This window comes from Somniosus microcephalus, unplaced genomic scaffold (assembly GCF_052327205.1).
Source record: "Somniosus microcephalus isolate GS21.2 unplaced genomic scaffold, FLI_Smic_1.0 unresolved_chr3, whole genome shotgun sequence".
Taxonomy (NCBI): Eukaryota; Metazoa; Chordata; class Chondrichthyes; order Squaliformes; family Somniosidae; genus Somniosus; species Somniosus microcephalus.
Window position 1 is genome coordinate 55,743,392 of NW_028225181.1, and position 13,402 is coordinate 55,756,793.

The 13,402-nt window shown below is 40.2% G+C and overlaps 1 protein-coding gene across 1 annotated transcript in view; it reads right to left on the reverse strand.

Moving 5' to 3' along the window:
* The window catches only part of LOC147091461 (uncharacterized), a 76,139-nt gene extending 67,274 nt beyond the window's left edge, over positions 1 to 8,865 (reverse strand). The window contains exons 1-2 of the mRNA XM_085976806.1: positions 8,712 to 8,865; positions 7,864 to 7,913 (exon numbers count right to left, since the gene is read on the reverse strand). Of these exons, the coding sequence (XP_085832932.1) occupies positions 7,864 to 7,897 (34 nt within the window). The 5' untranslated portion in view covers positions 7,898 to 7,913; positions 8,712 to 8,865. The remainder of the gene's footprint in view (positions 1 to 7,863; positions 7,914 to 8,711) is intronic.
* Positions 8,866 to 13,402: the final 4,537 nt, after the last annotated feature.

Below are 13,402 nucleotides of genomic sequence, written 5' to 3' on the forward strand. Positions count from 1 at the left end.
AAATTCTTAATAATTAACATCAATCAATAATGCAAATATTCAAGATCTATCAGCAATCAATAAGAAAAATCATCTTTCAAAAATGCAAATATTAAAGATCTATTACAAATCCTTAATTAAAAAGATCTTTCAAAAATGCAAATATAAGAGATCGATTACTAATCCATAATAAATAAAATCAATAAGTGCAGCAAATATTAAAGAACGATTACAAATCCTTAATAATTAACTTCAATCAATCATGCAAATATTAGAGATCTTTTACAAATCTTCTATAAAAATTATTGATCAATAAGGCAAATATTAAAGATCTATTGCAAATCCTTAATACATAATATCAAGCGAAAATGCAAATATTATAGAAATATTACAAAATCTTAATAAATAACATTGATCAATATTGTAGATATTAAATATAAACAGAAAATGCTGGAGAAACTCAGCAGGTCAGGCAGCATCTGCAAAGAGAGGAACAGAATTAACTTTTCAGGTCGATGGCCTTTCGTCAGAACTGGAAAGAAGCAGGAAACGGAACAGATTTTTAAGCAAGTCTAGTGGCTGGGAAAAGGGGGGGAATGAAAGAAAAAAGGGAAGGCCTATGATAGGATAGAAGGCAGGAGAGATCAAGAAACATTGAGAGACATTAAGAGATATTCAAAGCAAAAGGAGATGGTATTGGGCTGGTTAAAAACAAAGGGTGGCTCTAGATGACGTGTAAATTGCACTGGCAGAATGGAAGACAGCTGCCATGTGGGACAGAAAAACAGAACAAAAGTGTGGATAAAAAATATATATATGATAGGGGCAGGGGTTATGATCTGAAATTGTTGAACTCAGTGTTGAGTCCAGAAGGCTGCAAGTGCCTAATCGAAAGATGAGGTGCTGTTCCTCGAGCTTACGCTGAGCTTCAGTGGAACAATGCAAGAGGCCGAGGATGGTGAGGTCTGAGTGGGAGTGGGGCGGTGAATTAAAGTGACAGGCGACCGAAAGCGCGGGGTCCCCCTTATGGACTGAACAGAGGTGTTCCGCAAAGCCGTCGCCCAATCTGCGTTTGGTCTCCCCAATGTAAAGGAGACAACATAGTGAGCAGCGAATACAGTATACTAAATTGCAAGAAGTACAAGTAAATCTTTGTTTCACCTGGAATCATATTTGGGGCCTTGGACACTTGGGAAGTGGGGAGGTAGAAGGGCCTGTGTTGCATCTCCTGCGCTTACATGGGAAGGTGCCAGGTGAAGGGGAAGGGGTGTTGGGCGTGACAGAGGAGCGTACTAAAGTGTTGTAGAGGGAGAGGTTCCTACGGAATGCTGAAAGGTTTGTGAGGAGAAGATGCATTTGGTGGTGGGATCACGCTGGAGATGGCGGAAATGGCGGAGGATGATCCGTTGAATGTGGAGGCTGGTGGGGTGAAAGATGAGGGCTAGAGGAACACTATCGTGGTTCCAGGAGGGAGGGGCAGGGGTGAGGGCAGAAGGGGCGGAGATAGAATGGACACGGTTAAAGGCCATGTCAACCACTGTAGAGGGGACTTCTCAGTTGAGGAAAAAAGAAGATATGTCGGCAGCACTGGTATGGAAGGTGGCATCATCAGAGAAGATGCGGCGGAGATGCAGAAACTGGGAGAATAGAATATAGAACTTACAGGAGGCGGGGTGGTAGGAATGTAGTCCAGGTAGCTGTGGGAGTCAGTGGGCTTGTCATGAATGTTTGTCAATAACCTATCCCCAGAGATGGAGACGTAGAAGCCAAGGAAGGGATGGGAAGTCTCGGAGATGGACCATGTGAAGGTAATGGAAATTGGAAGAAAAGTGAATGAAATTATTTAGTTCAGGGTGAGAGCTGGAACCAGGATCGATACAGTCATCAATGTACTGGAAAAAGAGGTGAGGTTGGGGACCTGAATAGGACTGAAACAAAGAGTGTTCCACATATCGCACAAAAAGGCAGGCATATTTAGGGCCCATGCAGGTTCCATAGCAACAGCTTTGATTTGGAGGAAGTGAGTGGAGTCAAAGGAGAAGTTGTTCAATGTAAAAACAAGTTCAGCCAGTGGGGGAAGGGTGGTGGTGGATGGGGACTTGTTGGGCCTCTGTTCAAGACCATCCTGGTGGGGGATGGAGGTGTAGAGCGATTGTACATCCATAGTGAAAAGGACATGTTTGTGGCCAGGAAACTGGAAACCGTTAAAGTGGCGGAGGGTGTCTGAAGAGTTGCAGATGCAGGTGGGAAGAGACTGGACAAGGGGAGAGAAAATAGGGTCGAGATAGGAAGAGTTAAGTTGCATGGGGCTAGAACAGGATGAAACGATGCATCTACCAGGGCAGTCCTGTTTGTGGATCTTGGGAATGAGGTAGAAGCAGGATGTGCAGGGTTGGGGAACTATGAGGTTGGCGGTCATGGGGGGAAGATCTCTAGAGGAGATGAGGCCAGTGACAGTCTGGGAAATGGTGGCTTGATGTTCAGTAGTGGGATTTATGTCCAGGCAGAGGTAGGAGGATGTGTCGGAGAGTTGGCATTCAGCTTCCGCTAGGTAGAGGTCAGTTCACCAAACAACAACAGCATCACCCTTGTCAACAGTTTTAATGACAATATTGGGTTTGGATCTGAGATAATGGAGTGCTGCAAGTTCAGATGGAGGTTGGTTTGGAGTGAGTGAGGGGTGCAGAGAAATGGACACAGCCAATGTCACGCCGGCAGTTAGCAATCAAAAGTTCTAGAGTGGGTAAGAGGCAAGTGGGAGTGGTCTAGGTAGAACGAAAATTCTGTACTGTATTCGCTGCTCACAATGTGGTCTCCTCTATATTGCGAGACCAAAGGCAGATTGGTTGAACACTTCACGGAACACCTCCGTTCAGTCCGTAAGGGGGACCCGGAGCTTCCGGTCACCTGTCACTATAATTCACTGTGCCACTCCCACTCGGACCTCACCGCCCTCGGCGTCTTGCCTTGTTCCACTGAAGCCCAGAGTATGCTCGAGGAACAGCACATCATCTTTCGATTAGACACTTTACAGCCTCCTGGACTCAACATAGTGTTCAACAATTTCAGATCATAACCCCGGCCCCTATCATTTATATGTTTTTAATTCACAATTTTTTTTCTGTTCTTCTCTCCCACATGGCATCTGTCTTCCCTTCTACCAGCACAATGTACAATTCAACTAGAGCCATCCTTTGTTTCTTAACCTGTCCCATTACCAACTCCTTTTTCCTTGAGTATCGCTTAATGTCTATCAATGTCTCTTAATCTCTCTTGCCTTCTATCCTATCATAGGCCTTCCCTTTTGTTCTTCCATGCCCTCTCCCATTTCCCAGCCACTACACTTGCTTAAAAATCTGTTCCATTTCCTGCTTTTTTCCAGTTCTGACGAAAGTTCATTGACCTGAAACATTAACTTTGTTTCTCTCTTCACAGATGCTGCCTGACCTGCTGAGTTTCTCCAGGATTTTCTGTTTTTATTTAGATTTCTAGCATCTGCAGTATTTTGTTTTATTATGTAGATATTAAAGATCTATTACAAATGCATTATAAATAATAGCAATGAACAACGCAAATATTAAAGATCCATTACAAAACCGTAATAAATAACATCAAGCAATTATGCAAATATTAAAGATCTTTTACAAATCGTTAATGAATGACATCAATCGATAATGCAAATATTCAAGATATTTCACAAATCGTTAATAAATAATATCGACCAATAATGCAAATATTAAAGGTATACTAAAAATCCATATAAATAACATGCATCAATAAGGCAAACATTAAAGATCTATTGCAATTCCTTAAATTAACATCAATCAATAATGCAAATACTAAAGATCTATTGCAAATCCTTAAAAATAACATCAATCAATAATGCAAGAATTAAAGATTTATTGCAAAGCCATATTAAATAATATCAAGCAATAACACAATATTAAAGATCTATTATAAAATCCTGAATAAATAACATAAATGAATAAATCAAATGGTAAAGATATATTAGAAATACTAAATAATTAATTTCAATCAATAATGCAAACATTAAAGGTCTATTACAAATCCTTAATAAATAATATCAATCAGTAATGTATGTTTTAAGGAACTATTACAATTCCTTAATAATTATCATCAATCAATAATGCAAATATTAAAGATCTATTACAAATCATTAATAAATAATATCAGTCAATAATGCATGTATTAAATATCTGTTACAAAGCCTAAATAAATAATACCAATCAATAATGCAAGTATTAAGATCTATTGCAATTTCTTATAAATAACATCAATCCATAATGCAAATATTAAAGATCTATTGCAATTCCTTAATAATTATCACCAATCAATAAAGTAAATATTAAAGATCTATTACAGATCAATAATAAATAATATCGATCAATAATTCAAATAATATATCTATTGAAACTCCTTAATACTTAACATAAATCAATTATGCAAATATTAAAGATCTATTGCAAATCAACACTAAATAATATCAACCAATAATGCAAATGTTACAGATCCATTACAAATCCCTAATAAATAATAACATTCAATAATGAAAATATTAAAGACCTATTACAAATGCATAATAAATAATATTTATCAAACATTCAATTATTAAAGATCGCTTACAAATGCATAATAAATAATATCAATGAACAGTGCAAATATTAAACATCTATTACAAAGCCTCAATAAAGATTATTGATCAAAAATGCAATTATTAAAGACCTATTACAAATCCTTAATACATAATATCAATCACTAATGCATGCATTAAAGCTGTACTACAAATCCTGAATAAATAACAACAATGAATAATGCAAATATGGAAGGTCTATTAAAAATCCTTAAGAAATAATATCATTCAATAATGCACGTATTAAGTATCTCTTAGAAAGCATTAATAAATAATATCAATCAATATTGCAAGTATTAAAGACCTATTACAAATGCATAGTAAATAATATTTATCAATAATTCAAATATTAAATATGGATTATGAACCCTTAAGAAGTAACTTCAATCAAAAATGCAATTATTAAAGATATATTAAAAACTCTTCAATAACAATTAATTTCAATAATGCAAATATTAAATACCTATTCCAAATCCATAATAAATAATATCAATCAATAATGCAAATATTAAAGATCCCTTAGAAAAACCTTAATAAATAATATCAATCAATAATGCAAGTATTAATGATCTATCACAAATCCTTAATAAAAAATATCAATCAATAATGAAAATATTAAAGATCTACTACAATTCCTTCATAAATAATAACAATCAATAATGCATGTATTAATGATTTATTACAAATCCTCAATAAATAACAAGAATGAATTATGCAAATATTAAAGATATTTTACAAATCCTTAATAAATAACAGCAATGAATAAAGCAAATATTAAAGATCTATTACAAATACTAAATAAATAATATAAACTAATAATGCAAACATTAAAGATCTATTACAAATCCCTAATTCATAATATCAAACAATAATGCATGTATAAAATATCTATTACAATGCCTAAATAAATAATACCAATCAAGAATGCAAGTATTAAGATCTATTGCAATTCCTTAATAAATAACATCAATCTATAATGTAAATATTAAAGATCTATTGCAATTCCTTAATAATTATCACCAATCAATAATGTAAATATTAAAGATCTATTACAAATACATAATAAGTAATATCGATCAATAATGCAAATATTATATCTATTGAAAATCCTTAATAAATAACATAAATCAATTAGGTAAGTATTAACGATCTATTACAAATCAACACTAAAAAATATCAACCAAATAAATAATATCTTTCAATAATGAAAATATTAAAGATCGATTACAAAATCATAATAAATAATATCAAAGAACAGTGCAAATATTAACCGTCTATTACAAAGCCTCAATAAAAAGTATTGATCAAAAATGCAAATATTAAAGACCTATTACATATCCTTAATAAATAATATCAATCAAGAATGCAGGTATTAAAGATCTATTACAAATCCTGAATAAATAACATCAATGCATAATGCAAATATTAAAGATCTATTACACAACCTAAACAAATAATATAAATTAATAATGAAAATATGAACGATCTATTACAATTCCTTAATAAATAATATCATTCAATAATGCAAATATTAAAGATCTCTTACAAAGCCTTAATAAATAATATCAATCAATAATTCAAGTATTAAAGAACTATTACAAATGCATATTAAATAATATTAATCAATAATTAAAATATTAAAGATCTATTGCAAATCCATAATAAATAATATCAATGAACAATGCAAATATTAAACATTTATTAGAAATGCTTAATAAATAATATCAATCAATAATGCAAATATTCAAGATCTATTAGACATTCTTATTACATAATATGAATCAATAATGCTAATATTAAAGATCTATTAGAAATCCTTAAAACATAATGTCAATCAATATTGCAAACATTAAAGATCTCTTCCAAATCCCTAATAAATAATTCAATCAACAATTCAAATATTGAAGATCTATTAGGAATCTTTAATACATAATTTCGATCAATAATGCAAATATTAACAATCTATTACAAATGCATAATAAATAATTTTATCAATAATTCAAATATTAAAGATCTATTGCCAATCCATAATAAATAATACCAATCAATAATGAAAATATTAAATATCTATTTCAAATGCATAATATCAATCAACAGTGCAATACATATTAAATACTTATCAATAATGCAATTATTAAATATCAATTATTATTTATCTATTTTAAATGCATTATAAATAATATTGATCAAAAATGAAGATATTAAAGATCGAATACAAATGCATAATTTTACACCTGATCAGTAATTAAAAGTATATTATGTAAAATATTATGTAATATGTACAGCATAGAATTACGACGAATTTACAGCACAGAAACCGGCCTTTCAGCCCAACTGGTGTTTATTCTCCATGACGGGAATCCTCCCAGCACTACTCATTTAACCGTATCAATATATTGCTCAGTTCCTTTCTCCCTCATGTGCTTATCTATAATCTATGCTATTGGCCTCAACTTTTTCCTGTGTTAGCGAGTTCTGCATTCTCACCAATCTCTGGGTAAAGAAGATTCTCCTGAATTCCGTATTGGCCTTTCAGTGACTATCTTATATTGATCACCCCCTAGTTCTCACCTCTCCCGTAAGTGGAAAGATCTGCATATTTACATTCATAATTTTAAAACCTCTATCAGGTCCCCGCTCATCCATCTCTTTTCTATAGAAAAGAGCTCCAACCAGTTCAGTTTTTCCTGAAAGTGAGAACATCGCTCTTTTGGTATCATCTTGTAAATTCTTTTTCCCACCCTCTGCAGTACCTCTACATCCTTTTTTGTAATCTGGAGAATAAAACTGTGCACAGTAATGACCGAATGCCTATCACAAAGGCATACGTTTTAAATCTGATCAACCATTCCTTCATTGTTGCTGGACCAAAATCCTGGAACTCCCTCCTTAACAACACTGTGGAAGTACCTTCACCAGCCGGATTGGAGCAGTTCATGAAGCTGGCTAACCACTACCGTCTCAAGGGCAATTAGGGATGGGCAATAAATGCTGCCCTTGCCAGCGACGCCCACATACCAAGATTGAATAAAAAAAATTAAATTATAACTGATAGGAGTGTAAGAATTTCAATTTAAACTCCATGTTTGTACCTCTCCAATCAGGTTTTTGCCCGTGCTACAGACCTGTACTGGCCGAATCAAAATCACAAATGAAAAGCGCCTTGGGAGGTTTTTCTACCTGAAGACATTAAATAAACACGGTGCAGTTAGTCTATAATGAAAATTACTTACTTAGGCAACCTAGAATCAGCAGTAGAGTCCACATCTCACCAGCTGATATTCTGGAAGTAAAAACACGGCATTTGTATTAGAGAGAGTTGAGGGGATGGGTGAACAGAGGGAAATTGAAATGGGTAGTTTGGCATGGAATCAGTGGGTATACCTATATATAATGGGTGAGCACTAGATCTCTCCCTCACTGGGACACTACAGACTTAAAATATAAAGTTCATTATCCGGCCCGACCACAGCACTCAAACTGCCCTAATACGTGGTCTGCTATGGCTCAGTTTGCAGCATTCTCTCCTCTGCGTCAGAAGGATTTTGGGTTCAAGCCCCACTCCAGAGAAAATAATCCAGGTTGATGCTGCAGTACAGACGTGTGTTCTGCGTCTCTCCATCACTGGGACCCCTACAGATAGGGGTGAGCTCTACCTCACTCCCTCACTGGGACCCCTTCAGACAGGGGTGAGGACTACCTCACTCCCTCACTGGGATCCCTACAGATAGAGGTGAGCTCTACCTCACTCCCTCACTGGGATCCCTACAGATAGAGGTGAGCTCTACATCTCTCTCTCACTGGGACCATAAAGACAGAGGTGAGCTCTACCTCTCTCCCTCACTGGGACCCTTCAGATAGAGATGAGCTCCACCTCCTTACATGTCCTTGATAAACACCAATTGCTTGATTCTCTTTCCAGTCTCCCGGTACAGACCCCCCCTTCTAATATTCTAACACAGGTCTTTACTGAGCCCGGTATTGGGACAGGACAAGTGGTACCCACACTCCTGAGTCCCTACTAAGCAAGAGACAAACTTCTGAGCTTGTTTTAAAAGTCCATTCATACACGACTGCTTACCAGATTCGAGAAATGAGTTGTTGCTGTGTGAGATGCAGTGGGTTCAGACCACCTGCACCCTCCTCAGCCTCGGGTACAATCTGCTGTGAGCGGTGTCGGACTCAGTGACAGCTCATCCACCAACACTGCCCACATCAGTGACACGTGTGACTGAGGGCAGTGCTGGTTGGCTGACAGAATCTGGTTTACTCATGTCCTATAGTATGGCACAACCATGCAAATTAAAGATTTTATTGAAATTGTCTGTGATAAGCAAAAACTTTTTGTTGGGTAAGGCTATTGAGGGTTATGGAAGCAAAGGGGTCGATGGCATTAAAATGCAGATGAGCCACGATCTCATTGAATGGCTGAAGAGTATCGAGGGGCTGAATCGAGGGGTCGGAGAGGAATTTCCCAGATTTTTTCTCCTAAATTGGCCATTGGGTTCTTTATCTGGTTTTTCGCCTCTCCCGGGAGGTCACATGGGTTCGGGTGGGATGGAGAGTGGTAGAAGTTTTGAGGTTAGGATCAGATCAGCCATGATCTTATTGAATGGTGGAGCAGGCTCGAGGGGCCGATTGGCCTACTCCTGCTCCTATTTCTGATGTTCTTATGTTCTCTGGTTCCTATGCGCCTAAAAGCTCTCTGTCTCCTCACGTTTGTTTGCATATGTTGTTCAATGTGCACTTTTGCCCTTTGAATATATCACCTAGGTCACTGATATAAACGTCATTGTTCCCAGACTCTGATAAACACACCACCTTCTCACTATTCAAATGTCGACATTGCCTCACCTCCAGCACAGCATAGCACATGCAAATCTTTAGGTCACAGCGGTGCCTTTATCAGACAGACTCAGAACTGACAATGGGACCAATGTGGGACCGTGTAACTTCCTTGTATCCTGACGATTACTCACGGCCATTGAGAGAATCGGCGGCAGGGAAGAATGGAGATTGATGAAGCTATCGGGGAATAGGCCTTGCAGTTGGGGTGGCTAGGAGTCAGCAGGGAAGGCATTCGGCCCTTTCCACACACTGAGAGTGTCAGGGAGTGGGAGCGGGTCAGAGATAGAGGCAGAGATAAAACGTGGCATACAGAGTGAGGTGCAGAAACACAGGCAGACAGAGACAGAGAGAGTGAGAAACAGGCTGATATAGAGGGGCAGAATCAGACAGAGATAGATCGTCATCGAGAGGGAGAGAGAAGTTCAGAGAGAGAGAGGGACAAAGACAAAGACAGAGACACATGGATCGACAGAGAGACAGAGACAGTACAAAGAGAGACACAGACAGAGAGCGACAGAGAGAGATAGATAGTTGGACACAGAGACACGCACACAGAGTGATGTAGAGAGAAATGCAGAGAGAGAGGTACAGATATAGAGATAGAGAAAGGACAGAGAGAGAAAGGGTAAGAGCGAGAGATAGCGAAGGGACAGAGAGAGAGAGGGGCAGAGACTGAGAGACTGTGAGAGAGAGAGCGGCTGAGGGAGAGAGAGAGGGAGAGCGAGACAGAGAGAGGGACCGAGAGAGACAGTGACAGAAAGATAGAGAGACAGAGAGAGAGCGAAATACAGATATCTTCATGGAGAGAGTGGGTCAGATAACGAAAAACAGTGGCTCAGACAGGGACTGAGACAGAGAAAGAGCAAGAGAGACATAGAAAGACACAGTGCTGGCCAGCGAGAGTGGAAGCGAAGGCGACTGAGAGGGAGAGGGATAGACAGACAGGGAGCGGTATAGAAACACAGACAGAGATACAAAGAGTTACAGAGATGGACAGACAGAGGGACAGAGAGAGAGACAGACAGAGATATGCAGCCATAGCAAGATGACAGAGACAGAGATTGAGAGGGGCAGAGAGAAACACATACACAAAGACAGTGACACGGAGAACTAGAGAGACACTGACAGAGAGAGACAGTGAGGGAAAGGCTGAGATAGAAAGGTGGGAGAGGCAGAGACAGCGAGGCTGCTAGATTAAGAGCGGCAAAGAGACAGAGAGACACAGAAAGACAGAGAGAGATAGAGAGAGAGTGACAGAAAGAGAGCGGGGGAGTAACAGAGCGAGAGAGAGGAATAGAGAGAGAGAGGGACAGAGCGAGAGCGATGGAGGGACAGAGAGAGAGAGAGGGACAGAGAGAGATAGAGAGTGGGAGTGAGAGGATAGCGAGAGTGAAGGGTAAGGAACAGAGCTAGAGAGACAGACATAGAGAGAGGGGGCAGAGACAGATAGAAAGGGACAATGAGAAAGACAAACACACAGTCACAGAGAGACAGAGACGGGGAGAGATGGAGTGACAACAATAGACAGAGGGGCAGAAAGAGAGAGAGGGTCAAAATGAGAGAGAGGGTCAGAAAGAGAGGGAAGGAAGTAGATGGACGAGGACACACACACAGAGAGAGAGAGAGAGAGAGAGAGAGATGCAGAGACAGACAGATTCCGGGGCTAAAAGTTTTAAATTATGAGCGCAGGTTGAATAGACTTGGCTTTTAGTGCTTGAGTATAGAAGTTTAAGAGGTGAACTAATTGTAGTGTTTAAGATGTTTAAATGAGTTGATAGAGTAGAGAGAAACGATTTCCTCTGGTGGGCACTGAGCAGAACAAGGGGCATGACCTTAAAATTAGAGCCATATCCTTCAGTGGTGATGCCAGGAAGCACGTCTTCATACAAAGTGTATTGGAAATCTGGAGTAAACACTCCCGCCAAATTCTGATGAGGCTGGGCCTCAATTGAAAATTTCAAAACTGAGATGGATAGATTTTTTGGGGGTAAGGGTATTAAGGTTACGGCACCAAGTCGGGTAGATGGAGTTAATGTACAGTTCAGCCATGGTCTGATTGAATGCTGGAGCAGGCTTGAGGGGCTGAATTGCCTCCTCCTGTTTCTATGATGTCATGTTTCTATGACCCTAAAAATTGTCCCCCTTTCTCTCCTCACTCTAGTTTGCATTAGCTGTGAAATTTGCAGCTGCGAGCTTGAGCAGATCTTATCCGTGCTTCTGATCTGGAGATTTCATTGTCCTCAGACCCTGATCAGCCTCTGACAAAAAACACGCTCCCACTTTTTGAACCGTGACATTGTCTTGCTGGACACACACAGGGCTAAAAATTCAGTTGGGCGCCGTTAGGGGCGCCATGCTCGCCTGGGCGCCTGAATTACCGCTGCGAGCGGAGCCACTTGCGCCATCCCGATATTCAGTTTCAGCGCCCCAAAAGGAAGCGGGCCGCTACTCGAGGCTCCCCGCGCCCCGCTTGGGGCGCTCACCCTGAATATCGGCGCGCTAAGGGCCGCAGCGCCACACGCTGCGGCACGGCACGCTGCGGTACTGCAGGCCTTCCTCCCACTGTTAAGGGGGAGGTGCCTGCAACAGCGCGATCCCCGCTCGCGAGTGCCGGCAAATGAGCCCGGCACCAAGGAGAAGTGCCGGGCTCTCGGGAAACAGCCGGCAATGCCGCGGGGGGGGGGCGGGGGGGGGGATGTAGGAGGCCGGGGACGGAGGTGCTGGCAGGCGGCCACCGAAAAAGCGGCCGCCCCGCACCTCCACCTTAACTAGCGCCACTACCGCCACAGGTAGGCCCCTGTGAACCGGTCGCGATTTGCGACCGGCGTTAAAGAGGCGGGCGCGACCAAATATGGTCATCGGGGCGGGAGCGGGGCGCTGCGCACACCAATGACGTCATCGGTGGCGGCGCAGCGCTACAGGCTAACGCCGCCATTAGCGCCCCGCTAAATATCGCGGGAGGTGTGGCCAGTGGCGCTAAAGCCACTGAGTGCCCTCTTTGGGCGCTAACTGGTGGCGCAGCCCACTGAATTTCTCGGCCATTCAAATCTGTTAGCCACAGGGGATGGAAAGATCAGACAGATTCAGAAGAGACAATGGTTTCAGATTGCGATCGAGTAACATCCTTGTATGCTGGAATTAACTCCTGGGGATTCAGGGATACGGTAATCTGGGCAGAATGGAGAATGATGAAACTATCGGCGTCCAGGCGTTCAACATAAGCTGGTTGAGAATGATTTCAAGTTTAAAAATATGGTTATGGAAACCTGGAATCAGTAAAAGTAGCTAACACATGGAGTGGATTTATACTGGGAATATTCGGTCTCTAACACTTAGTGACCATTCACGTTCGAAGATACATCAGCGGGATTTGTCTCTGATATGGGAGTGATTTGTTGCTGTCTTCACAGTAGAAAACAAAAACTGCATAACAAAAATAAATGGGGAAACAAGGGGCTGATGAAATTAAGGAAATTAAAGTATTTCATATCAGTAGAGAAAGACTACTTGATACTAAACGCCGACAAATCCCCTGGACCTAATGGCCTACAACCCAGGATTCTAAAAGAGGTACCTGCAGAGACAATGAATGCATTGGTTTTGATCTTCCAAAATTTCCAAGATTCTACAACGTTCCCAGCGGATTGGGAGGATTCAAATCTAAGCAAGTTATTCAGGAAAGTAGGGAGCGAGAAAACCGTGAACTACAGGCCAGTTAACCTGACATCAGTCGTAGGGCAAATGGTGGAAAGCATTAGTAAGGAAGTGGTAACTCTGATATGGGTGTGTTGTCTCGCTGAATTGGGTGAGATTTGTCCCTGATATATGTCAAATGTGTCTCTGGTACGGATGGGATGGACCTCGTATATGGGTGGCATTTTATGCTGATATGGGTGGGATGTTTCGCTGATATGGACGGGATGT